General features: G+C 42.1%; 2 protein-coding genes across 4 annotated transcripts in view; one reads left to right on the top strand and one right to left on the bottom strand.

The window, feature by feature from the left end:
- NTAQ1 (N-terminal glutamine amidase 1) overlaps positions 1-6,301 on the top strand; it is a 29,809-nt gene extending 23,508 nt beyond the window's left edge. Inside the window, exon 7 of one of the 3 annotated variants that reach the window (XM_087891386.1) lies at positions 5,894-6,301. Coding sequence is in view for 1 of the 3 variants with exons in the window: in XM_060681852.2 (XP_060537835.1) it covers positions 5,894-5,904 (11 nt within the window). In the remaining 2 variants the exon portion in view is untranslated. The remainder of the gene's footprint in view (positions 1-5,893) is intronic. The other 2 variants (XM_060681852.2, XM_060681851.2) reach the window with 2 other exon arrangements.
- On the bottom strand, positions 180-27,971 carry FBXO32 (F-box protein 32). Its single transcript, XM_034422258.3, has 9 exons — positions 27,419-27,971; positions 14,106-14,218; positions 13,208-13,257; positions 11,996-12,088; positions 6,659-6,752; positions 4,268-4,452; positions 2,724-2,906; positions 1,817-1,960; positions 180-861 (listed from the first exon to the last, which is right to left on the bottom strand). The coding sequence occupies exons 1-9, from the start codon at positions 27,535-27,537 to the stop codon at positions 772-774; spliced, it is 1,071 nt and encodes a 356-aa protein (XP_034278149.1). The 5' UTR covers positions 27,538-27,971; the 3' UTR covers positions 180-771.
- Positions 27,972-27,975: the final 4 nt, after the last annotated feature.

Genomic DNA, 27,975 nt, shown 5'->3' on the forward strand with positions numbered 1-27,975 from the left:
CAATGGTATCCAAGATCGACCTAGGGAGGGAAATTTCCAAATTTCCCAGAACTCAGTTACATTTAAATACCACAAAAAAGACAGCCAGATAAATTAAAACTTAAGTGTTAACAAAAAGCAGCACCAGGAAAGCTACTATCAATAGGGTGGTTGTTGTTTTTTTTTTAAAAAAACACATCTTTTTAGATGATGTACAGATGCTTCATATCACACACTCGTTTATTTGGAAAGCTGTTTCAGAGGTAGAAACTGGGAAATTATTTTATCTGGATTCAGTTCATTTTTTTAAGAATAAAGGGATATATCCTTGTAAATCTCTTTTTAAAAAAAGTTTTTAGGTATAAATATCTTCTGCAAACGAATAGAAAAGCAAAGTTGGGAACAGTTCCAAGTTTTAACCTAACGGGTAGTGTGTCATTCCTCTGGCTTTGAAAATCCAGAAGACAATTCGAAATATTTGCAAGGTGACTCTTCTTTCCATTTCCTAAATTGATTGTCCCCGAAAGCTTGCACACCAATTCTCACCAAGCTTAATATTTACAAAAATCTTGCCTTTTTACATATGTCCAACTAGGAGGCTATATTCTCTCAAGAGTTCCAAGGCCACAAGATTATGGCTACTTCTGCCTCCGAAAAGTCCCTTATCCTCATTGATTCAGGAACAGTCAAGCTGTATTATTTACAAGCTATGATACAAACTGAGCCATTCTGCTCAGCCGTGTAAAGTGTCCCATCGGAACAGTACGATAGGGAGTGAAATTATTTAGGAATTCAGAATCTGAACAAGTTGATAAAGTCTTGTGGCGAAAGAGCAGTCAAGCAGCTTTCTGGATTGTTAGCCGTACAGGGGTGATCAGTGCCCTACAAAACAAGAACATCAAAATCCTTAAAAGTTGTATCCGGTAGTTCTATCAGCACCAGAAGGACAAATAGCACATTAAATGCTCATCAACTCATTCATCGATCATATTAAGATATGCAAAGTTGGTTTAAATTCACCTCCTTTTTATTTGATTTTTTTACCCTTTATTACTTTATAAGCAACTCAAGGCAGCGAATATACATACTCCTCCCTCCTATTTTCCCAACAACAACAACAACAACAACAACAACAACAACAACAACAATAATAATAATAATAATAATAATAATAATAATAATAATAATAATAATAATAATAACTTTATTGTCATTGTACGTGTATACACAGTATACCCATACAATGAAATTTACCTAACACCCAAAGACCAGGTCCAACACACATAACAATCCCCAAACACCCCCCCACCCACCACAAATTCCCCACCCCTAAACCACCCAAACATCCACACAACTGACCACATAATGCTGTCCAACAGCTCACTGATGGTGGCCCTTTAGTTCATTGTTGAGTGCAGTTATAGCTCTGGGAATCTTATATAACAATCCTGGGAGATGGATTGGGCTGAGAGTGAGTGACTGGCACAAAGTTCCCAGCCAGCTTTCATGCCTAAGGCAGGATTAGAACTCACAGTCTCCTGGTGATTGGCCCAAAGACATCCCACCTGGCTTTCTTGCCTAAGGCAGCACTAGAACTTACAGTCTCCTGGTTTCCCTTGTTAATGGAACATTTAGAATATGTATAGCCGAGATAAGAAACATAGTGCCTTCGCATACCAGAGCATTTATTAATCTACCCAACATTATATGAAATTTAAATCTTTTTTAAATGGCCTGAAAATCCACAAGATTGCTAAAATTAATGAATTACGTAGACAAAACAAAATCCCCGCCTCTACAGTGTATTTCAGTGGAACAAGACAAAATGGCCACCTACCTTCCATGAAAGGATATGGCAATGTCTACAAAGCTGCAAAGTATCTCCATATTGCTCTTTCCGTGGATAACATCTCACAAGCTTGAAGTACATCTTCTTCCAATCCAACTGCCCTTTATCTGACAATATTAGCCGCTTGCGTATCTAAAACAGATGAAGCCACAAAATTACAGATTTGCAAAAGTACACGGAGATATGGCTAATGGTATGGTCATTCTGCAAGAAGAGAACCCATGAAGAAGTATGTATGAGGGAATGTATGCTGCCTTAAAACAATAAGTGTGGATGTAACAAGTCTTAAAATTAAAAATGTCGGAACAGGATAGCAATAGAACTTAGATTTATATACTGCTTCATAGTGCTTTTACAGCCCTCTCTAAGCGGTTTACAGAGTCAGCATATTGCCCCCAATAATCTGGGTCCTCATTTTACCCCACCTCAGAAGGATGGAAGGCTGAGTCAACCTTGAACTGGTGAGATTTGAACTGCCGAACTGCAGCCAGCAGTCAGCTGAAGTAGCCTACAGTACTGCACTCTAACCACTGCGCCACCTCGGCTCCATAGGATGAGTAGAGGTCAAGAATTAAGACAAGAAATAATAACTGGAAGCATCTACAAGGTGTTCCTTCTCCAAGAATGATGTGGAATTAGAAAAAAGGTCCTTAATGAAGGGCATGAAGGAAATGAAACATTTAAGAATAAGCTGCATGCCATCATTGCTTGGTGGACAACAACATGCCCTCAAAAGAAGCCTCCGAGGCAAGTTAGTGTCCACGTGTGATAGGCCACCTTGGTTGAATAAGCTTCATGATTAATCAAGAATGGATGGTGGACTAAGGATGATTCCGATTCATTTTCTCTATATTTCTTTGGAGCTTCCACAATATTACTTTCCACTGCCGTTTACCTGTCGGTCTGTGAAGTGGTAGTGGCAAAGTTTTTTCCAGAGGAGTCGATCTTCACTGAGCACCTGAAGACTTGGTGTCACTTGCCCAAGACTGACGATGTCTCGCCCATCTGACAGCCGTTGCATGATGTCTAGTTGTAAACACAAGGGCAGGTCTGTGAAAGTGAACCCTTTGAAGTCAGGCTGGAGAAATAAAAGGGAGAAAAAGAGCATGGGTGACCACACGGAAAGATACCAAGGTTTCCATGCAACTTGTAAGAATATTCACCTACTGCAGTGATGGCTAAACTTTTTCTCAGTATGTGCCAAAAGCACACGCACCGGCACCCATAATGCAATGCACGCGCCCCTGCGTATGCGCGTACAACCGCCCCACGCTTCCCCTGTGCATGCACATACAACCCCCCGCCCCCGATTTTTGGCCTAAACTGCCTCCTGGGCCCCAAAATGGGCCATGGAAGCCTGTCGCATCCCAGTGCTCCACCCCCCCGTGCATGCGTACATGACCCCCCGTGCATGCATGACCCCCCCGTGCATGTGTGCGCATTTTCCGCATGCACCCCACCCCCGCACATCCCAAAAATCAGCTGGCTGGCGGGAGGTGCGCACAAGCGCGGTGGAGCTGAGCTGGCCAACGGCTCGCATGCCCGCAGAGGGCTCTGCGTGCCAGCTGTGGCACACATGCCATAGGTTCGCCATCACGGACCTATTGTATTAAAGTTGCCTTCAAGTTGGAGCTAACAAGCTCAGAGCAGATTCTTCAGGTAGTATTGAAAAGATTTGCCGTTATTTGTTCTTTCCAGAACATTTTCTTTTTTTCAATTCCCCACCTAGCCTATAGCCTTAGACTTCTTAAATGGTGCCCATTCAATAACTCTGATAACCAGGCTTAGCCTTCTACATTAACCAAGGCCAGGTACAAGTATTAGCTCACTTAACAACCCTAACCAGGTCTGGTATTTCCATTGCTAAGCAAAGTAGTCATTAGGTGAAACATCACACGACCTCACTGCTAAGCAACAACAGTTCTGGTAGTCTTGGTTGCAGTCGTTAAGTGAGGACAGTGACATCATTAGGTAAGGACTCACCCCTCTCTTGTGCTGCCACCTGGGAATGGGTAGGAGACAGAGTGCAGGGCAGCCGAAAGGGAAGAGATGGGGGGAAGATAGGCAAGACGGGGGAGTTAAAGTACATGCTACAGTTGTAAATGCGGGCAGGATGCCAAGGTCTGAATTTTCATCATGTGACTGCAGTAGAAGTTAAAGTAGCTGTAACTTCAATGGCCACTTCTAACTACCATTCTTTCAGTGTCCTTGTAACTTTGAATGAATGCCGAACAAATGATCATTAAGTGAACCAGTTCGGTGACGTCATATCGTCAACGCTACTGGCTCGGGAGAACCGGGCCAAACCGGGAGGAACCCACCACTGATCTGCAGGTAGATTTAACTCTGCTTATAGATTGTTGAATCTATACAGCTTTAGGAAGTAACCCAATAGCAGCTCTTCGATCAGCTAGTCCAAAAGTCAGTCCCTTTGCTCACCTTGGTGATCTGGATATTGTTCAGCTGCTGCTGCCAATAAAGAATCATCTCCATTCGGTAGACCCACATGTTTATGTTGCCAACCAGAACAGACTTGCCAACACTCTGGACCAAGGTGCAAAGTGACATGTACAAAGTCTGCAGCAATTCTTTTATCAGTCTGATATTCTGTTGATCCTCCAGAACTTTATGGGGGAAATGAGAGAAAAAGGGACTGTCAGATACAGGCGAAGAAGAAAGAAGCCAACAAACTAAAGAAAAGTCATTTTCTTCTGGAGGGCCACAGAGAAAGTTCAGTTTTCCTTCTCGCCCTTCGCTTCCAGGGCTATGCAAAGGAATGTTTCGGCGTTTCCATCAGGCGTGGGCTGCTGGGGGTTCGCAGGGGTTCAGGAGAACCTCTAATTAAGATTCTGTGCAGTTTGGAGAACCCCCAAATCCCACTCCGGGCTGGTCCTGCCCACCCTGCCCTGCCTTTCCCAGGAGTCCCCATGTGGCCCATTTTCAATGTAGGTAAGTGCAGGGCACGCACAGAGGCTTCAGGAGGGCGAAAAACGGGCCTACTGGAAGTTCGGGAAGGCCAGAAACGGGGCTGTTTCCGGCCTCTGGAGCCCGGGGAGGCCGTTTTCACCCTACCAGAGACTGCAGGAAAGCCTCCGGAGCCCGGGGAGGGCAAAAACGCGCCCCCCCACCTGCCATGGTGGCGCAGCGGACTAAAGACTAAAGTGCTGTTAATTAGCACTTAGCTGCCAGCTGTCTGCAATTACTGCGAGTTCCAATCTCACCAGGCTCAAGGTTGACTCAGCCTTCCATCCTTCCAAGGTAGGTAAAATGAGGACCCGGATTGTGGGGGCAATAAGCTGACTTTGTATAAAAAAGAACACGGCTTGGGGGGGCGGGGGCAAAAGCCCTACTAAGCAGGTATATACAAAAGTATGAAGGCTATTGCTTAACGCATTGTAAGCAGCCCTGAGTCTCCGGAGAAGCGCGGCATATAAATCGAACCAATAAATAAATAAATAAATGGTGCAGGAGGCCGACTAGGCCACGCCCACCCAATAACCAGGCACCACCCTTGCTAAATTTTTTGAAGCCCACCCCTGGTTTCCATCCTACGTAGCCTTTGGTCCTTGCACAACAATTTGAAACTGCCTTGCAATTATCCCACAGACTTAACAAGAATTAGAAATGTAGGGAATGCTATGAGCCACCCTGAAGTTGACCAGTGCGGCTGATCTTCACAAGACCTTAAACAAAGTTATTTTTTTTATTATTATTTGGGGCCTTTCTGCCTTGAGTGATAAACCGAATCTCCATTACCTCCTCCTATCTCAAAACCTGTCACCGCTCTGAAGTGTGAGACACATATATAACGGTTATCACTCTTGCAAAAGACAGGCTGCTATGACATTCACACAGGGTTGGGAGGAACAAGGCAAAGCGATTTGACTCATCCATGTCATTTTTCATCCTTCTCTAACTGGTGTCTTCCATTTGGATTACCACCAGTTATGCTGCTATATACAGTAGTGGCCAAAATTGTGGAAAATTTTTTTTGGAAAAAGTGTATTTTTGAGGTTTGATGGCTAATAACACCAATTTTTTTTTTGTTTTGTTTTGTTTTTTGAGTTTCAAGATAATCATATTCCACTGCTGGAATGGTCTGGGAATAGCCCAGACCTTAACCCAATTGAAACATCTATGGAGTCGACTAAAGAAAGTTGTTAGTCAGAAGCGACCCAGCAATAAAACCCAGTTAATGGAAGCAATCATTCAATCTTGGTTTCACATGATAACAGCTGCAGAACTAAAAGACTGGGTTCACTCCATGGGAAGACGCTGTAAGGCCGTAATTCATGCTAAAGGTTACCCAACTAAGGATTAACTGACATGATAATGTTTGTATATCTCGTTTTTTCTATGGTGATAATTTTTGTATATCTCATTTTTTTCTACGTGTTTCACTTTTCTACGTGTTGCACTTTATACTGCACCTGCTATTCTAATAGCAAATCCTTCATAAAAGTTATTGCATTACATTCTTGATTAAATTATCTTTCCATTGATATTTAATTGTATGGTACTACTCCAAAAAAAAAAATGATGTTATTAGCTAGTTTTAGAAAATACACTTTTCCCAAATGGTTTCCACAATTTCGGCCACTACTGTATAATAGAGGCCGGAAGGAGATTGGAGGACATCATATTGACAAGAATTATTATTACTGTATATTGCATTTTGTAGGATTTAGTTCCACCTCTCAATTTAGCAAGAACTGGTCCAAAATCAAAGACCTAAACCCAGCCAGATTATTTGCTAAATTAATGTACTAGAGATCAGCCTGTTTTTTGGAAAGTCAATATTCCACTTTTTCTATTTATATATACCCATACCTTTTTGCACAACTTTCTCCAAGATATTCATAAAGTTTTTCTGCGCAATCCCGCTCAGTGATGTCAGCTGAGACTTTGCAATCAGCTCCAACAACTGTGAATAAAAATAAGACATTCAACCTTTTGAGCACTTCTAATCTGGGTTTTCTTCTCATGTGACCCAGCAAAAATTGTTTTAGTTATTTGCTGCTCGACTTAACAAAAAAAAAAAAAAAGGATTGAAGCCAGACAGAATTATGGGAAAAGGCAGATGCAAGATTTAAAATAATTACGATCTATTGGCTTCTTCTGGTAGGTTTACTTAACCAAGCCGAGTCATTAAAACAGAGGACAAAGACAGACAGATGGTTGACATTTAATCTGTTTAGAAATATACATGAATCTACATGATGGCAGTGAGAGAGAGCCAAAAGTCCTCTCCTCCCTTCATGTTATAAAAAATGTGCATACGCTTTTCAGTTGTACTTTCAACGGTAGACATGGCAGCAAAGTGGTATCAATGACTGGTCAACTCCTGTTTGTCATTCTGCCCAATTCTTGAATGACAATGGAAGACACATGGGACGTTCTATTAATATCTTCCATAGGCACATGACTGATAATATAAACCCAGGGAGCTGGGAAAACAGTCACAGCTAATTGGCTAATCCACCCAATGCCGTCTAATCAATTTAATCTTTATGAATCACCAGGGACTTGACAAAAATAAAATCAAACGCTCACACTCACAACTGTGTGCTTTCGAAGCCCCACAGGAAATCACAGTCCTGACCAAGAATGCTTTTTCATATACATTTCTACCAGGGGTGAAATCCAATTTTTTCCCCTACAGGTTCTGTGGGCGTGGCTTGGAGGGCGTGGCAGGGGAAGGATATTGCAAAATCTCTATTACCACCCCTCCTGGGGGAAGGATACTGCAAAATCTCCATTCCCTTCCCTCCTGGGGGAAGGATATTGTATAATCTCCATTCCCACCCCACTCTGGGGCCAGCCAGAGGTGGTATTTGCCAGTTCTCCGAACTACTCATAATTTCCACTACCGGTTCTCCTGAACCTGTTAGAACCTGCTGGATTTCACCTTTGATTTCTACTCATTTATATCTAAACTGGGCACGGTCTAAGACAAGAGCACGCACAACTCAAGAACATGTTGAGTGCCATGCTCCAGGAAAGGTGGAAGAAAGCCCCATTTTTGGATGAAGGCAGAACATACATGTTAAAGGACAAAATAGCTGCCGTAGGTCTCTGTCTTGGATATGGTGGTTTAAATGCTCTGTAAGCTATTTTGAGCCATTTCAGGCAGAGAGAGTCATTTTACAAACACTCACTCACTGAAAGGCAAACTAGGAAATATCCTCTCCCTGAATCCAGGAGAAACCACATTATGACATCGTAATAACCCTGGAGTGCACTTTGTGACATCATCCCTAAATGATGAATACTGCAAGTTCGAATCTCACCAGGCTCCAAGTTGACTCAGTCTTCCATCCTTTCAAGGTAGGTAAAATGAGGACCCGGATTGTGGGGGCAATAAACTGACTTTGTATAAAAAAGAACACCGCTTGGGGGGGGGGGGCGAAAGCCCTACTAAGCAGGTATATACAAAAGTATGAAGGCTATTGCTTAACGCATTGTAAGCCACCCTGAGTCTCCGGAGAAGGGCGGCATATAAATCGAACCAATAAATAAATAAATAAATAAATAAATAAATAAATAAATAAATAAATGAATGAATAAATAAATAAATAAATAAATAAATAAATAAATAAATTGCATTCCTGCATCACAATATTTTTTTTTTATTATTATTTTTTAAATTTGATTTATATGCCGCCCTTCTCCAGAGACTCAGGGCGGCTTACAATGCGTTAAGCAATAGCCTTCGTTCTTTTGTATATTTTATACAAAGTCAGCTTATTGCCCCCACAAACTGGGTCCTCATTTCACCTACCTTAGAAAGGATGGAAGGCTGAGTCAACCTTGAGCCTTGGAGAGATTCGAACCAGCAGAAATTGCAGGCAGCTGTGTTAATGACAGGGTGCACTAAACCACTGTACTATCAAGGCTCTTCACGATATCTTAAAACCATGACATAAAATCATGAGAAGGATGTAAACTGCAGAATCTGGATGACCTCGTCATGCTACGTGTCATCATTTACCCCTATATGTCCTCCCTCCGTGGATAACCAACCGTTTCATGTATTTGCTTTCTAGTTATGTTTTTGGGTGGCCAAATAGAGCTTAATAGTTAGATTATCTATAGCAGTCATCCCCTCCACTCTTGCAGCCATCCTGAAGTTACCCTGTCTGACTATCATTCCAAAAAATGATCTACCACAAATTAGCATATTGAAAATGGAACAAAGCTTTGGATTTACACACCCTGCCATTCCATCTTGGCTGCATGAAGCAATTTGGAAGGGCTTGGTTTCAAGATGTATTAATTACAGCATGAGGTGCTTTTGAAACTAGGCAAGTGTGAGGCACAAAAAGATCAGGACCACACATGAAGTTCCAATTAAACTGATTTATTACTAAACGTGCTTATGCACAAGAATCTACTCAACTGAAAGATAAGGATCAACGGAATTAAAGACAGGTTGGACTTAGTCTGTTTGTGGCTATGTAGAGATTCTAGGCTGATTGCACATTTGACTCCACCTCCAGGTTCTGCCATTCCTTCTCCTACAGCAGGAGTTGGCAACCTTAAACACTCAAAGAGCCACAAAGGTCCTAACCGGAAGCCCCCATTCAATTCTGGAGCCGACCAGAAGTTCGGTTCCCCCATCATAGTCTCCTCCTAGCACGGCGTCCTTTTTCCTCTGCTGACCGGAAGTCTGGGTCCCCCACCATAGAGTCTCTTCCTAGTATGGCATCCTTTTTCCTCTACCTGTCCTAACCGAACGCCCTATCAATTGTGGAGCCGACCAGCAACAGGGAGCCGCAGCAGAGGGATGAAAGAGCCACATGCGGCTCCAGAGTCGTGGGTTGCTGACCCCTGTCCTATAGTAAAATTTGACAAAACATGTACCAATTGGTCCCTCCTCCTATGAATAGTTGCAGTGAACAATCGTGATTTCAACAGCTGCCACGAAATTTGAAAAGCAGGTTGTGGCCGATCCTCTAATGTTTATGCCCTTCCTTTTTTCTTCCTACCAAGCCTACTTAAAAACAAAAGTAGTAAATCAGGTTTTAAAAATAAAATAAAATGTGTAGCTCTTCTAATTGATTTGTCTGAAAATTTAAAATTCGGTATGATGTGCCAGAATATACCATGCTGATTCTCCAGGAAACGACTTCAATAAAGGACCACCACATTTTCTGCCTTTGGTTGGTTCTTGTGCAACGAGCAGTTAACTCAGGTTTATTTAAATTCAAGAAGAACGCCTTTTGCACACGGACATACATTTTATATGTCTAGCTTGAACATTTGCTAAATCGAATTTTGGAGGCGTTATGGATTTATTGCAGACTGTCAGCCAGGGTTTCTAGCAATAGGTTGGGTGGACCTCACAATGAATTCAATAAGCCATCATTAAACAAATCCTGGCTTAGAACAGTTACGGACTCATTCTGAGACAAAGGTGCCAGTCTGCCTCTTCTTTCAACCAGTTTATAATCGACATGCTAGGAATTATTTTATTTAGCTGGTTGGTGTACGATTCAGAGAGAAGTCACAAGAGCCCCTGGATTGTTTTTGACTGATAAATGAAAAGCAACTGAGTCTTTGTTTGGTGTTCCTGATCTAACAACATATAACTGGCTCCCGAACTATGACCAAAAGGCTGTATATCATCTCTTTGTTTGTCTGGAGTGAAGCACTTGACTTGACTGGTTCTGGCAACCTGCCAGCCACAACTTTCTCCTAGAAGTGAAAAGCTAAAGCAGTCGACAACAATGACTAAGCAGGATGACAGTTATGTGTAAACAGCTTTGACCTGCCAGCTGGCTTTCCTACAACATTCAATTCAGGGAGGGGGGGATGGAAACATGGGAGAGCATAACAAGAAGAGGCCAGAACTAAAATTGAGACTCAAGTCAAAGGGGGCAAACAGGTGCTGGTCGGATTTAGGACCAGGAACTATTCTGGAACAGAGACTTATTGGAGCAAATGATGGTATGTACTTCTGTGATTCAATAAACCGTATTACTAAACCCAGATGCTCTTGAGCTTTCAGCTATTAAACAGAAGTTATCAGTAGCTTTTGAAATGTCTTTTTTGTAAAAGGTTTAAATTAGCCTTCCCTAGCCTCCAAATTTGCCTTCCAATTTTATTGGGATTTTCCCCCCTCCAGAATTCCCATCCAGGGTGGAAGTTGTAATTCCCAACCAATCCAGGAGGTTAGACTGGATATTTTGTGTTCTTAAAAATAAAGCCTCCCACTAATTCTCTTGGGTTTTAAACTGATCACTGAAAATAGCCTTTTGTACTCCACAAGGCTTGCAATCAAGTCTTCACACATGCAAACAATTCCTTCAAGGCTACTTCTTGCCCGTCTTTCATGTCTAGCTTCACCCAACATGTTTGACTTGTTGAATGAATCAATGATTTAGATCCAGACAAAATATAGTACTGAACCACAAATTAAGCAACCAAGCAAACTTATTACGCTGTGTGAATGCAGCCCTAAAATGCAGCTGTAATTGACCTGCTAAAGCAAGCTGTGTGATCTCACCCAGGGACAAGTCCATCTCTACTGCCAGGGACAGTAGAGTTGTTATAAACGGCTATCCCAGGCAGAGGTGGGTTCCAGAGGTTCTGACCAGTTCTGGAGAACCAGTAGCAGAAAGTTTGAGTAGTTTGGAGAACCGGTAGTAAAAATTCTGACTGGCCCTGCCCCCATCTATTCTCTGCCTCCTGAGTCCCAGCTAATCGGGAGGAAATGGGGATTTTGCAGTAACCTTCCCCTGGATTGGGGAGGGAATGGAGATTTTACAGTATCCTTCCCCTGGAGTGGGGTGGGAATGGAGATTTTACAGTATCTTCCCATGCCATGCCCACCAAGCCACGCCCACCGAACCGGTAGTAAAAAAATTTTGAAACCCACCATTGATCCTAGGTCATAAAATAAATGGAAATTAGATGGATGGATGGATGGATGGATGGCTGGATGGATGGATGGATGATAGACTGAGAAAGACAGAGGGAAGGATGACACTTGTATCAGATCTGCATACACATTTTATAACTACCTCATCTTAAAAGCTATAGTTTACTTATTCTTTATCAGTGTATTTAATTTAATTTTACTCTAATCTGTGGCTCTCCTGAAGACAAAAACAACCACATCTGAATGAACTGCTTCAATTGAATAAACTAAGCTTTGACACTCACCCGAACAACATAGTTGAACCTTCTGGAATCCAGAATAGCATTAGAGAAATCCAGTCTATTGAAAGCTTCTCCCAGGGTGCAATAGCCATGGCGCTAAAGTAGAGAATGAATTACATGAGTGATTTCTTTCTATTCTGATTAGAACCAAAAAGGGTTGATGGTCTGGAATTAGATCTGTAGAACAACTGAGTATGGTTGATTTCAAGGCTGAGAGGTCACCAGGATCTCGGCTTTCATTAAAGCTAACACTAAGAGGGGTTTCCAAGGCAGCAATCATAGGGGAAGAATCTATCTTTCTACTGGAGATTTCTTGGCCTGGATCTGCTGGCCTTCATGGCGCATCCTTTCTTTGCGGGACTTAGAACTGTCATGCTGCAGAAATGATGCTTTCGTTTTATTTTATATTACATAGTCAAATGCCCATAAAAGGGATCATGAGGGAAAGTGGATGAGTCCAAATTAAGCAAATGGACAAGACCAAGATTTTCCATTTTCTTGGGCTCATGGGAGATCATTTTTAAAACGTGTTTGCTATACTTATGATATGTCTTTCCCGCCTCAGCACTAAAGGGAAATATACCATCAATTTTGAGCAATCATGATCTGGAGAGCTTTTAAGATCACCAAAGATTTATTCTTCCAAGCCCTTAGATGAAGTACGTCTGCTCTTTCTCAGTTCTAATTTGAATGAGTACATTCTGAAGCAATGTTTCTAAATTCTCAGCAACTTTAAGATGTGGGACTTCAACTCCCAGAATTCCCTAAGCTGTAGGAGAATTCTGGGAGTTGAAGTCCTCGCATCTTAAAGTTGCTAAAATGGGAAACATTGGTCTAAAACAGGGGTGTCAAATTGGTGGCCTGTAGGCCGGATGCATCACGCGCTGGCCATGCCCACCCCCTGGTTTAGACAAGGGGGGGAAGTCGCGATACGTCACGTGACGACAATGTGACATCACTAGTTTGACACCCCTGATCTAAAACAAGGATGTCCAACCTTGGCAACTTTAAGATCTGAGGATTTCAACTCCCAGAATTACTCAGCCAGCCAGTCAAAAACCAGCACTTTTAGTAAAATATACCCATATTACAACATTGTTAAAGTAATGGAGTCCATGTTATTAACTGCATTTGATGGAAACAATGACAGAAGAGATGGGAAATTTATTATTCAAGCAAAATTATTATTTGTTTAAAATAATGACAGGTACTCACTTCTTTGGTGCTTCCCTTGTGTACATAAATCCATTTTTCTTGGTGAAAATCTGTCCAAACAAAAAATACATTCTATTTAAACTCATACAGGCATTAATACTTTGTACTCAGAAATTATGCTAGCCCTTCGGCCCAGGGGTGAAATCCAGCAGGTTCTGACAGGTTCTGGAGAACCTGTAGCAGAAATTTTGAGCAGTTCGGAGAACTGGTAGTGAAAATTTTGAGTAGTTCGGAGAACCAGCAAATACCACCTCTGGCTGGCGCCAGAGTGGGGTGGGAATGGGGATTTTGCAATATCCTTCCCCCAGGAGTGGGGAGGGAATGGGGATTTTGCAGTATCCTTCCCCTGCAATGGGATGGGAATGGAGATTTTGTAGTATCCTTCCCCTGCAACGCCCACCAAGCCACGCCTACAGAACCAGTATTAAAAAAATTTCCCACTGCTTCAGTCCCATCTGGATTTTTACGAACACCATCCTTCCCTCTCCCCCCCCCCCAGCTATGGATACCCCTGTTTTTAAGAAACAAAAACAGGGGTATAAAAACTCCAGTTCAAACATTCAGGGTTGTAAAAAGTTGAGTTCAGTTCACTGGTGGGAAAGAGAGGGGACATCTCTGCCAAATACAAATGACGACAAGGTCAGTGCAAAGGCATTACACACAGAGCAAAGTTTCAAATCCAAGTCATCCATCTTCACATTGCAATGAATCCAAGTTCTCTGGTTAAGGTCAAAATCCGAGTGCAAAATCTCTCCAGAAACTTCTGGAAGAGTTGCAAAAAAAAAACACCATTTCATGGTGGGAGAAATATGTTCTTTTCTCAGTTCCCCCTCCAATTAAAGTTGTCTCTCGTTAATTTGATATTCTGATGTGTTTCTATAGGTCATGTCTGACTTACACTGAATCCTGGTCTTATTGTTCAGCTGGTCCTTCTTTCGTTTTTTTGCAGCCACATCGCAGTTCAGGTTGTGGAAGATGTTCTCCTTGTTGAATTCTTCTTTCCAGCAGTAACTGGAAATGACACAAGAAAAGGGGAAAAGATTTTGAATCTCTTACACATTTGTCTTCATTAAGACTCCTCTACCGTTTCCTAAAAAGGAGTTGGAGTAGAAACATAAAGAATTATGTTGACGTACAGTATGTCCCAAAACTGCACTGGATGGCAGCCTCTTCTAAAAGACCAGAGGGAATTATTTTTCCTAGAAATAGTTGCTAACCCACAGGAAGGTTAGTTGGGAACCATTAATTTTTTATTTTTTTTTAAATTTGATTTATATGCCGCCCTTCTCCGGAGACTCAGGGCGGCTTACAATGTGCTCAGCAATAGCCTTCATACTTTTGTATATTTATACAAAGTCAGCTTATTGCCCCCACAAACTGGGTCCTCAATTTACCTACCTTAGACAGGATGGAAGGCTGAGTCAACCTTGAGCCTGGTGAGATTTGAACTTACAGTAATTGCAGACAGCTGGTGTTAATCACAATGCTATCAGTCTGCTGAGCCACCAGGCCCTCCATAATTAATAATCATGGAGTCAGAAAACAGTGGTGGGTAGATGATGCCAGCCTTGCAGAATTGCCTCACTCTTCAAATGGACACCCCACAACTACAAACTTTCCTCAATGATGGCTTCTTTCCTCTAAAAAATTCATGTCCAAGGTAGCTGGGATCCCATTCTTCTGATTGTTCTTCTGTTCCAGATCTGTTCCAGATCAAACTATAGGTCTGGATCTACTCTATATTCAGTGTTCTTAGGCTGTGGTTTGGTGTAGTAATTTAAGGCACTAGACTAGAAACAGGAAGATAATCCCACCTTGGATATGAAGCCAACTGGGTAAGTTTGGGTCATTCATTCTCTCTGACTCCTATAAAGAATGCTACTGCCGACCACAACTGAAAATGTTATCAAGAAATCTGCAAGGACCTGTCCAGGCAAGACTGAATCAAAGGCATTCACAGCTAAGATCCTATTGAAATCAAAGGGCATTTTTAAATTATTATTTCAATTCCTTTATTGCATGCCAGCAGTTTTTAGTCTCTTCATCAATCTGATACCCTCTAGGGGTGTGTAGGCTGAAGGTAATAGGGCTTGAATTACAATACATCTGGAAAAAGCCAAATAAAGGTTGGTTCTAAGATTTATTTTAAAGAGTTGTTTACATATATGCTACATTAATCTGAAATGCATTTTACAGTTCGGTTTTATCTTTACAGTCCCACTTTATCATGCAAAGAAGATTAAGAAGGATTTGTTTAGATCATTCCTTCTTGTTTATGATCTCTGGTCTTTCAGGTTTTTCCTTAACACAACTTTTATCGGTTCTATCTTCCTTCCCTTAAGCAAAGGAGTTTCTTCCTCAACAATTATGTGTCCCTTCTCTTCCTCTTCCCTTTTCTTTCCTTGAAACTTTTCTTGTTTTTTGTTTTTTTTCAATTTCTCATCTAATCCTGGAATTTCCTACCGGTCTCCAAATACTAACCCTGATTTGCCTTTTTTTCCCCCCAGAGTCAGCCATGTTGTGGTAGGTGTTATCATCTGGTATGAGCCAGTATCACCCAGAATAGATATCACTGATTTGGTCGTCCCATGACCTGACTCAGTGACTGGTCTCCTGAAATAACAGTTCTGCATCTATTCATTACACTGAACCAAAAATTAACCCAGTGGGTTGAGTTTATACAAGACAATAAGCCATTAGTAACTAACCTTGGTTCAAACTACAAATGTAGACCCCAGGTCTAATTGACATAGTTAAATGTATTGTGTGAACAGAGTTAGTAATTGGCAGAACTGAAAGTTCATGTAAACCCCATAATCTTGTCTAGTTACACCATTCTTCTAACATCACCACAGTAGTGATCAAATCAGTGGTGAAATTCAGCTGGTTCTATCCGGATCACGTGACACAGTAGCGCCGGTAGCGGGAGCCTCCGCCCACCCGTGCATGCGTGGAGGAGGCACACACGCTCACATTTACGAACTGGTAGCAAAGGTAAGTGAATACCACCCCTGGATCAAATGCATGGGAGATACCCAACTACCAGGGGTGGGCTTCAAAAATTTCAGCAACCGGTTCTCTGCCTGCTTGCTGGGTGCGCATGGCCATGGTGGGCGTGGCCTAGTCGGCCTCCTGCACCACAATGGGGGGGGCATTTTCACCTTCCCCAGGCTCTGGAGGCTTTCCTTGAGCCTCTGGGAGGGCAAAAACTGCCTCCCCCGGGCTCCGGAGGCCCTCCAGAACTTCCAGGAGGCCCGTTTTCCCCCTTCTCCGAGCCTCCGTGAGCGCCCTGCACATCCAAAATGGGCCACGTGGAGACGCCTGGGAGGGGAGGTGCAGGATGGGAGGAGCAGGGCAGGTGGGGCCAGCCAGGGGTGGGATTTGGAGATTCTCCAAACCGGCCATAACGTTAGCTACAGGTTCTCCCGAACCCGGGCTAACCCGTAGCAGCCCACCCCTGCCAAGTACCCTTGTGGCCTATTGGGGGAGAGAGGAAAATCCTTATAGGGGACCCCAGAGAGGTTCCCCAACCTTTGTCTCAATATCACAGTGACATTATGGCAACCAGATCAAGGGCAGCCCATGCAATATATTCAAACTTATAAGAGATTCGACCATTTCTTTTGCAAGTAGGTAGAAATACAAAGTCCATGTACTCTGAGCCCTGGTTTATGCATCAACACCATTCTGTTGCAGTCAGGAAGGAAAAGAAAGTTAAAAGAATTATCTAGAGTTATAAATAAGTTGAACCATAAAGCAGTTCCTGAAAATGCCTCGCCTAGAGAAGGATGCTTCTTGATACAAGATCCAGCTGCCATTTTCTCAACCAAAAAAAACCCCCAAATGCTTTCTGTAATCATAACAGTCATTAAATAGCAGTTGCACCACAAGACTCATGACCTTTGGGTAATAACCTTGCCTTCCCACTAACCACTTCTTGCTCATTTGATGTCACAACTTCCTGCTTGTGTCACATCTAAGATATATTGCTGATACCTTCAGGCACAGTTACACTCATGGCTCATATATTTACTAATTGCAATTCAGACTTTTTCAAAGGTCTAAAAATACTCCGTTGCAAGCAGGAGATTGCAAGAAGGATGACTGGGGAAAGCAATGTGAAACTAAAGCTGTCTACACATCCAGGAAGAATGAAGATCCAGGAAATTACATTTGATTTAGACTTCTACTTTCAACTGCGCCTTTCTACTCAGAAGTACAGAGGCAAAGACAGAGGATCAGTCCAGTTTGTGCAAATCATGGGAGTACAAACTGATTACAGGCAGTCCTCGATTTACAACCACAAGAGAGCCCAAAATTCCCATTACTAAGCAAGACAGTTGTTAAGTGACTTTTGCCCCATTTTATGATCTTTCCTGCCACGGTTCTTAAGCGAATTATTGCACTTGCTTAAGTTAGCTTGCTTAACATGGTTTGTAAGTGAATCTGGCTTCCTCATTGACTTTGCTTGTCAGAAGGTCACAAAAGGTTATCGCATGGCCTCCAGGATGCTGCAAACCGTCATAAATGCATGCCAGTTGCCAAGCTTCTGAATTTGGGTCAGGTGACCAAGGGGATGCTGCAACCATCATAAATGTGGGGAAAAAAAGGTCATAAGTCACTTTTTTCCCCCCAATGCCACTGTAACTTCGAATGGTCACTAAACAAACAATTGTAAGCAGTAGTGAAATGTAAAATTTGTTACTACCAGTTCTGTGTGGGCTTGGTGGGGGGTGGGTAATATGACTGAGTGGGCATGGCCAACTTTTTTTTTTTCTTTTAAAACCATTTTTAAAAGCCTCTGACGATCCCGGCTGAGTTGCCTGATCGGCAGAGGCTTTCTTTTTTTTTTTTTAAAGCCTCTGATGATCTCAGCTGAACCACGCGATCATCAGAAGCTTTTTTTTTTTAACTTTTAAAAGCATTTTTTCGGCCAAAGAGGTTGTAGAAAAAATGCTTTCAAAAATTAAAAAAAAAGCCTCTGATGATTGCGCGGCTCAGCTGGGCAAGAGGGGGGCAGGGATTTTTGCTACCAGTTCTCCGAACCACCCACCGCCATCGCTACCGGATTGGCTGATCCGGTCCGAACCAAGAGCATTTCACCCTTGATTGTAAGTCAAGGACTATGTGAAACCTCTGGGATTGCAAAAATCATCACAAAATGCAGGATTGTGCACATCGAACACTCCTGGGGTGACTTTTACAGTATTTCAGGGCTAAATGAAATAAAACTATATTTTACGTCAGGCTAACTTTGCAAAAATTCTATTTATAATTGTTTAGCCTTCTGTAGCAAGTGTTTTTATTTAAACTGCAGCCCTGTTTTATCTCTCTAGTGACAAAGCTGTTATCATTGTTTTTTTTTTTAACTGCTTCCCTAAAAGAAAACAAATAGCTCACCCGTCGCTTGAGCTACACAAAGATATCATGTTCCTGCATACATCGGCAACAAGATCCTATTCACAATCATTCACAGGCATCTCTGTTGTTGAACCTCCTGGTCAATTTATGGATTTGTATTCAATCTCATTCTTGGTTGTCTAAAGCCAAGACCAAGAATAAGAAGTGGTTTGACGTGCACGGTACAGTAAACTTAGTCATTCGATGGTCTTCCCTTGTGTAGACGAACAGAACACATGACTCATGTTTATATTTAACAGATGGGAACTGAACATCATTCTTCTCAAATTCCCCAAAAGTCTTTAGGCCGTTGCTTCATGAAAGGAAAGGGGAAGAGAATGCAAGAAGAGAGATGTTTTCTAGAAAACTAAGCCTAGCTTCTTTTCAGCAACGATCCGAGGTGCCAAAGACAAAGCTTGGGACAGAAATATTAAATTAATTATTAAAGTTAATATTTGTGTTGATATATGAAACTTCAAAATCTGATTCAAAAACCCAGGAAAGATTCTTGCTCAGAGTTTCTGTATATTGACATAGCAATATAAATTCAAAATTGAATGTATTGCACAGGCATACAGTCCGGTAACACGGGCTTTTCTCATTTTCTCTTTGCATACTAACAACAAACTTCCTTCCAATTGCAAAAGGGGAAATGTGAAATGTGGTGCTTTAGCTTTAATTTCAGCAAGCAAATCTGTCTGAAACGAGGTGCCAATTTCCCAAGTTTTAGAGATGGGAGGCTTTTAGCTTTTGTCCCTCTACACCCGTGATGGCGAACCTATGGTATGTGTGCCACAGGTAGCACGCAGAGCCGTATCTGTGGGCACACAAGGATTGCCTTAGCTCAGCTCCAGCACGCATGCGCGTGCCGGCCACCTGATTTTCAGCCCTTTCTGGCCCACCAGAAGTCAGGAAAGGGGCTGTTCCCAGCCTCCAGAGGGCCTCCGGGGAGGTGGGGAAGGCAGTTTTCGCCCTCCCCAGGCCCCTAGGAAAGCCTCTGAAGCCTGGGGAGGGCAAGAAACAGGCCTACCAGGCCCACTGGGCCATCGCATGCCAAAAGCGGGGGAAGCACAGGGGGGTCACACACACATGTGTGGGAGGCGGGGCACATTGAATTATGGGTGTGGGCATGCACGCGCACAAACCCCCCATGCTCCTACTTTTGGCACACGACAGCAAAAAGTTTAGCCATCACTGCCCTACACCCCATAATCATCCTTCAGTCATATTTAATCTATTTAATTTATCGATTACAATATCTAAGTCTTCATAAGAAATGAGTTGCAACCACAATTGAAACCAAAATGTCCATTGCTAAGCAAGAAAGTGAGTTGCACCCCATTTTACGACCTTTTTACCACAATTGTTAAGCCAATTATTGCAATTATTAAGTGAATCATTCAGCTGTTAAGCAATTCTGGCTTTACTCATTGACTTGCTTGTTGGAAGTCAGCTGGGAAGGTCACAAGTGGTGGATCACATGACCCTAGGACAGTGGGACTGTGATAAATACATGTCAGTTGCCAGTGCCATGAATTTTCATCATGTGACCATGGGGATGCTGCAACAGTCATAAGTGTGAAAATCAGTCATAAGTCACCTTTTTCAGTGCCAACGTAACTGTGATTGGTCACTAAATGAATGGTTATAACTCAAGGACTACCTGCATATTATTATGCTCATTATAATCACTTAGAAGGTAAAGTGTGTATAAATAGCAGTGAATTCTTCAATAGTAATGATATCCCAAGGCAAGAATATTTGTCTCTCCCTGACCCACCACCAATATTCAATTGTCAAATTCATTTCTATGACCTTTATTCCACCCATGACTATCTTGATAATCCCCAATCAAATTTAATTGATTTCCAGTCCTCTGCCTCAGTTAACTGTTAAAGAAATGAACTATATCATCAAATCATGAAATATTCTTTCATGCTATTTCATGCATGAAGTATTTCATGCAAATATTTCATGCTATTGATGTGGAGGTGGGAGTGAATTTCTGTTGGCATTTTGTATACAGCCAATCCAAAAATCCATAATTTTCAGAAAGGACATCAACAAGTGCTTAGAGAATATACAATATCCAGGAATATTCTGATGTATCTACACAAATTTACTTGTCCATATAATACCTGATAGTAACTGATGATGCAGCAATGAAAAATCATGAACAGGAGCAGCTGTAACTTGAAATCAGGAAGAACAACACTGTCTAAATCAGTGTTTTCAACCTTCCGAATTTTTAAGATGTATGGATTTCAACTCCCAGAATTCCCCAGCTAGCCATGTTGGCTTGGGGATTCTGGAAGTTGAAGTCCACACTTTTTAAAGTTCCCAAGGTTGAGAAACACTGGTCTAGATATTATCTAAGAAGGCATCACACCTCCCCCCAGGAACCGACTTACTCCTTATTTTCAGCTGAAACTATATCTTTGTTTACTGGGCATGTTACCAGGACATATCACCTGCTCAGATGATTCAACAGTACTGTATTGCTCAACATCATGTGATGGGCTCTGGAACATCTTAAAAAGACCATTTAGATATGTCACTAGCACTGATGAATTTCAGAAACTCTAGGTGAAAGTCAGAAGCCATCATCACTGGGAAGGTGTTAATGAATACATTTACACAAGGACTCTAATCTTGCTGTTCATCTATTGTACTCTCACCAACTATTTTCTGAATTCCCTGAGCAAGCAAGTAATGAAAGACCACACTTAAAATACTGCATCCAGTTTTGGTCACCATGTTCTAAAAAAGATGTTGAGACTCTGGAAAGAGTGCAGAAAAGAGCAACAAAGATGATTAGGAGGCTAAAAGGTATGGAAAAACAGTTGCAGGAATTGGATGTGTCTAATCTAGTGAAAAGAAGGACTGGGGTGACATGATGGCAGTGTTCCAATATTAAGAGAAAAGAAGAGAAGAGAAGAGAAGAGAAGAGAAGAGAAGAGAAGAGAAGAGAAGAGAAGAGAAGAGAAGAGAAGAGAAGAGAAGAGAAGAAGCTATTTTCCAAAGCACCTGAAAGCAGGACAAAGAGCAATGGATGGAAACTAATCAAGGAGAGAAGCAACCTTGAACTAAGAAGATATTTCCTAACTGTGAGAACAATTAATCAGTGGAATAACATGCCTCCAGAAGTTGTGGGTGCTCCATCATTGGAGGCTTTTAAGAAGAGACTGGACAGCCATTTGTCCGGAATTGTATATGGTCTCCTGCTTGAGTAGGGGGTTGGACTAGTTGACCTCCAAGGTATCTTCCAACTCTGTTATTCTGTTATTCTGATAGGAACAACAAAGCTACTACTTATCTCTAGCCTACAAACAACTGGTCTACCACTGGATGGTATTTTCTGCAACTCTTTCTTTCCATGTTGTAATTGACTAGATTTTTGCAGACAGGCAACAACCCAATTCCTGTATATTGTCTTGCTTGACAATGATAAGTGTGCTCAAAATTGGAAAGAAAAAAAACCTTACTCAGGGCATCTTGCTCCAAAATCTCGAGCTGGAACATTTATAGACAGATGTTTTATGCTAGCTGCTGAAAATCCTCAGAATTCTGTCAACCCTCCGGAGCTTATTCAGATTAGGAAGAAAGGAAAATAGGCTGCCTTGACATATGATTGGATTAAAATCAACTAAGTTAGTGTGCCTGCTAGAAAAGACTCTGACACAGCCTGAATACGTAAGATAATTTCATATAGTATTTATTCCACAGTAGGATCGCTCATATAAACCAACACTAGCTGGGTTAATCACACAAAAGTGCTTTCCGTGAGATCAGATCAGTTATCCATTTTTTATTTTTATTATTTGCAATACTGGTTTAACCAGCAGAAGCAGCAAACTGAAGGGCATAATAAAAAGTGCAAACCAGGATGGATAAAAATTGATGATTTTTTAAAAAAAATAAAAAATCAGATTTTAAAAAAAATTTAAATCGGTTTTTTTTTTTTTTTATCAAATGTATTTTAATAAAATGCTTTTGGAGTAAAAATCTATCTAAAGATAGTTTTCTATTTAAGGTACATTGACAATTTAGTTTATTCAGCATGAAATGGAGTTTAGTTCTGTAGCATGAGGGTGTATATTCTGCAATATTGGGACTGATTGCTGCATTGGAAAACCCCTCTTAGTGTTACCTTTAATGAAAGCCGAAATCCTGATTAGCTCTCAGCCTTGAAATGAACCATATTCTGTTGTTCTACAGATCTAATTCCACACCGACTGTCGGTGAGTCAATAGCAGGTCAGAGGAGGAGCCGCTGCAGGACAGAGATGACAGTTGCTCTTTAAAAATTATTATTTAAATCAAGTTGATTTAAATCAGGCCTTTTTACTAGTGATTTAAATCATGATTTAAATTGATTTAAATCAGATCCACCCTGGTGCGAACTGGTAATCTCAGAATTGACCTTCTAATTATTATTTCAAACAGATGGACCAGCGATAATGCATAAATTTAAAATATCATCTAGGGCTGTATTGACCAAATGCTGATTTAAAAAATGAGAACTTTTATATGAGGGACTTTTATATTTTTTATATTTTTATATGAGGGACGCAGTGGCTCAGTGGCTAAGACACTGAGCTTATCGATCTAAAGGTCGGCAGTTCAGCGGTTCGAATCCCTAGTGCCATGTAACGGGGTGAGCTCCCATTCCTTGTCCCAGCTTCTGCCAACCTAGCAGTTTGAAAGCATGTAAAAAATGCAAGTAGAAAAATAGGGACCACTTTGGTGGGAAGGTAACAGCGTTCCGTGCGCCTTTGGTGTTTAGTCATGCCGGCCACATGACCACGGAGACGTCTTCAGACAGCGCTGGCTCTTCGGCTTTGAAACGGAGATGAGCACCGCCCCCTAGAGTCGGGAACAACTAGCACATATGTGCGAGGGGAACCTTTACCTTTATCTTACCAATAAATGTTCTCAGGGACTGTTATATTTAGCCACAAGCCCTAACCTCAAAAAAGTTGCAATTCATTTTGCTGTTTCGGTTTGAAAGCATTCTGCTTCTTCTGAAGTGGTGGCGGCAAAACAATGCAACGTTTATAAAATTACCATTCCCAAACAAAAATGTTTGGGGCTAATCCTTCAAAAGAACTTTGTCGATTCCACTCGGTAAACCCACACAAAGTCACTCCGTCTCATTTTTCATTTTGTTCTGAAGATCTCTGCATCAAAGCAAAACAAACAGGAAAAACTCTGGGGAAAGTAACTAGTCCTCTATGAAAGCTTTGTTTTCTTCTGGTTTTCATTTTATTGGACCGACGCAGATGCAAAATCTTTCTTTGCGATGCAACAGTCACCGCAGGTCACAAAGAATCCTGGAGCTAGATTGGTCAGTGCTTAATAATTTTATTGTCGTTATGCAGAGGAGTGTTTTAATTCCCAAACAGAGATTACTGTTTAACTGGCCAACGCTGGGTCATATGCCAAGCAAAACAAACCAGAATGACCTGCCATAATACCCAACAGAGACTTTTGTTAACTAAACATATTAAAGCAACAGAGCTCTCAAGAGTTTAAAAATAGATTCAGGCCATTTTGTTTAGTTCAACTTTTCAATAAGGGAGCCCTGAAACCACTTAACTGTCAGGATCAATTGCTTGTAACTAAACAGATAACACAACTAAGCAAAAATTCAACTATTGGGGACGTTCTGTTTCTTTTTTATATATATAGATGGATATTTCACCACAATAGCCACCCGCTGATTATGATGCAAAGCTAACCCGGAGTTTATTTAAACTGGCATTTTCCTGGAAAATAAGAACCAGGAGACGCATAAATGAAGCCTTGAAAAACTGACCACAATAAAGTTTCATTCGGCAGCCTGGTTTCTGCCTCTTGCAGACAACTTATTTATTGTGTAAAGAAGTCAACGTCATCACATTTAATGAACTTTGTTTCGAAGATGTAAGCTAAGTGTTTGGCAGTTCAGTTGTATGCCTGCTAACTCTGAAACAAACTGTACTGTGCTCAGAAGGATTTAGTGAAAAGCTAAGTGAGGATTTGGTCCAACATCTGTTTAAATCCAAAATACTTTGCCCAAACTGGACTACAAACCAGATTATTGGTATATTGTTATTATTATTATTCGCATGCGATAGCAATGTTTCTCAACTTCGGCCACTTCATGAGGTGTGGACTTCAACTCCCAGAATTCCCCAGCCAGTATGGCTGGCTGGAGAATTCTGGGAGTTGAAGTCCACACGTCTTAAAAGTGGCCAAGGTTGAGAAATAGTGTTCTACAACCTTTCCTAGCCTACAACTGCCCATGATTTATCGGCCTACAACCAGCATCATCCACAGCTAGATGAGATCTAGATGTGGAGGATGAGATCTGTAGTTCTGCTGACTCTGTCAGCCTTTTAAAGTAGACCAGACTAGGACACCGGAGTTACGCATGCTCATGCTACTTTTATTATAAAGTTACCATAGCAGAATCTTGCAGCTCTACAACTTCCTCCTCTCTCCCTTTATCTTCAAGAGAACTAGGGACGGTCATCTCTGAGACGTTTTCTCAACTTACATTTTTGCCCCAGTCTCAAATTTCTTTTATCTGACTGTTGTTTTGGTTGTGGCTCTTGTTTGTGGCGATTCTCAGTTATCTAGGTTGGGGTTATCCCAAAGGTGCTTTTTTAAAGGACAACTGGACTTTGTTTTCCCTTGAAGACGTTTTACTTCTCATCCAAGAAGCTTCTTCAGTTCTAGAGAAGTGAACTGAAGAGAACTGAAGAATCTTCTTGGATGAGAAGCAAAACATCTTCAAGGGAAAACAAAGTCCAGTTGACCTTTAAAAAAGCACCTTTTTCCTCCCAGATTATTTCTGTTGCCCACTGAATCTTTCAACTGTCTTACTAATGGAACCAACCAGTGCCTCATCTTTAAACCACATGCTGATAACTTTTCATTTTCCAGCCCAATCATCTTTTGGGAACTCAGTCTTTGGGAGATCCTCACCGGTTAAACATGATCCCTTTTAGGTAGTCTGGGACTACAGTTCCCACTACCTGCAACTGATTATGGGAGTTGTAGCTGAAGATGACGCCTCTCAAGCACGCTGGCAGACTGCCCTTCCACGAGGGAGAGAGTCATGTTTTTAAGGGGTGGAGCTCACTTATAACAACAAAGAGAACATTGCACATGTCTTCACAGCACACTGGTTTCCCAGGAACTCATGAGTGGAATGCCAAATTTACACTCCTTGCGATAGCACTGTCATGCAATAGAGATGGCTCAGTCCATGTTTTTCTTGCTGGTAATGGGTCTTAAACTTCAGACCCATCAATCAGGAGGATCAGACTTACATGGCACCACTCAATTTTAGAGAGGTGTTATAAGAGCAATGGAAGGGGACAGGAAGTGACAGGAAGGCGGACACATTTTAACTTCTTTTGCCCGATAGGCATTATCTGATATTTGACAGCACATTGTGGGCACCATGACTTTCAAGAATGACTTTCAATTGTAGCATGGCTAATTAAACAGCCACATGGTCAAGGGCATCTGAAGCTTGGAGAATACAGGAGAAACACTGGAATTGATGACCATGATTGAAGTCCATGAAAACTTAGAATTAGATGCATAATCTGATGTTTCCCAGTCTACAAAGGAATTTTAGAGACCTCCCTAAGCTTCAGATAGTCTGACCGCCCCGTTATTTCCTTTCTTACTTCATTACTGCTCTCATTCTCCAAATATTGACTTGTTCTCAAGCGGATACATAAGTAAAGCAGCAATACAAACTGAGTTAAAGGTTAGGAACATTACAGAATCATTGAATCTGGAGATTCAACTACTAGAAGCTCGCATCACCTTAAGCATTTTACATCATCTTATCACCCATCTCCTCCCACTTATGACTGTATGACTGTAACCTTGTTGCTGGTATCCTTAAGATTTATATTGACTGTTTCCCTATGACTATCATTAAGTGTTGTACCTTATGATTCTTGACGCATGTATCTTTTCTTTTATGTACTCCGAGAGCGTATGCACCAAGACAAATTCCTTGTGTGTCCAATCACACTTGGCCAATAAAGAATCCTATCCTGTCCTGTCCTGTCCTGTCCTATCCTATCTTATCCTATCTCCTATTGTGAACCAGCTGCAGAGAAGTTACAGTTCTCACAATTTCCAATCCATAAAAGAAACCTCTGGGCCCCGGGGGGGGGGGCGGAAGGGGATGGTGGTTGTTATTATAGCCCCCCAAATATCTTGCTAACCTATACCAGGTTAAGAGGAGGCCAGTTGGGACTGGCATCTTGAAGCCAAAGGTAAAATGTGATCAACTACGGTAGGGATGAAGCCCAACAAATGTTTTGTGCGGGGCACAGCAAAGCTGGTTGGTTCGCCCTTCCCCTGCTGGTTATTTCGCTAAATTCAGCTGGCAAGATCTCCTGCCCGCGATGACGCCACAAGCCAGGAACAAAAAAACAAAAGGCATAATAGCAGACCTGGGCGCAAACAGACGTGCGCTCGGGACAAAAGCATCCTGCATTGTTCCTGGTGGCACGGTTGCTATTTTTTTATTATTATTATTATTTTATTTTATTTTATTTTATTATTTTATTTTATTTTATTTTATTTTTGCAAATATATATTTTTTTTTGCAAAAGCACATATATATTTATATATATCTAAGCCTCCGATCCAAGATCCGCTTCAACCCCCTTGCTCAATGGCTCCTGCCCCAAGTGTCCCCCCCCTGCAACCTCCACGGCTCCCACTCCGAGGCTACCTACCTTAAAGCCTTTGGGGACCTTTCGCAACCTCCCCTCCTCCCCATGGCGCATCTCACCTGTTCCTCTCGTTGTCGCAGCCGCCGTGCTCCTTCCCGTCCAGGAACCTGGTCCAGCCATCCGCCGTCTTCACCCAGTTCTGGCCCGGCGATCGCCAGTCCTGCCCCAGAAAAGGCATTGCGGGCAACCGAAACAGTGGTGTGTTGGGGGGTTTATTTAACCCGCCGGTTAAATAAAATAAAATAAAATAAAAGGCGCAAGAGAGAGAGAGCCTTGGGCTGCCTCCAAAGCAGAAGGATGCTCGGTAGCCAAAAGGAAACCCGGAGATGCCTCCTGAGCTGGACGGCTTCGTGGTTTTAGGACGCCGCGCTTCCCCTCTACCCCCTTGACGACGATCAGGCCCCTCGGATCGCTTCTCTGCCCGGGCTCCGGCCGCGTCTGTATTTATCCGGGCCAGCTGGTGGCTCTTTGTTGCCGGAAGAAGCGCGCAAACTCCGCCCCGCGCCCAGGGAGGGGAGAGGAGAGGGAGGACACGTGTCTTTGTTTATGGCCGCTTCTCGGGAGCCGAGAGCGCAAGCCTGTCCGAGGGTGAGGAGGGGAGGGGGTGGCAAAGGGG

Source organism: Pantherophis guttatus, chromosome 3 (assembly GCF_059756535.1).
Source record: "Pantherophis guttatus breed Tessera chromosome 3, ASM5975653v1, whole genome shotgun sequence".
Taxonomy (NCBI): Eukaryota; Metazoa; Chordata; class Lepidosauria; order Squamata; family Colubridae; genus Pantherophis; species Pantherophis guttatus.

What these genes read in the sequence shown, in the direction of transcription:
- FBXO32 (XM_034422258.3), bottom strand. Translation starts at nt 27,537, where the DNA reads ATGCCTTTTCTGGGGCAGGACTGGCGATCGCCGGGCCAGAACTGGGTG. An exon ending in TGCGACAACGAGAGGAACAG is followed by an intron (nt 14,219 to 27,418) that starts GTGAGATGCGCC and finishes TGTCATTTCCAG; the next exon opens with TTACTGCTGGAAAGAAGAAT. An exon ending in ACAATATCCAGATCACCAAG is followed by an intron (nt 2,907 to 4,267) that starts GTGAGCAAAGGG and finishes TTATTTCTCCAG; the next exon opens with CCTGACTTCAAAGGGTTCAC.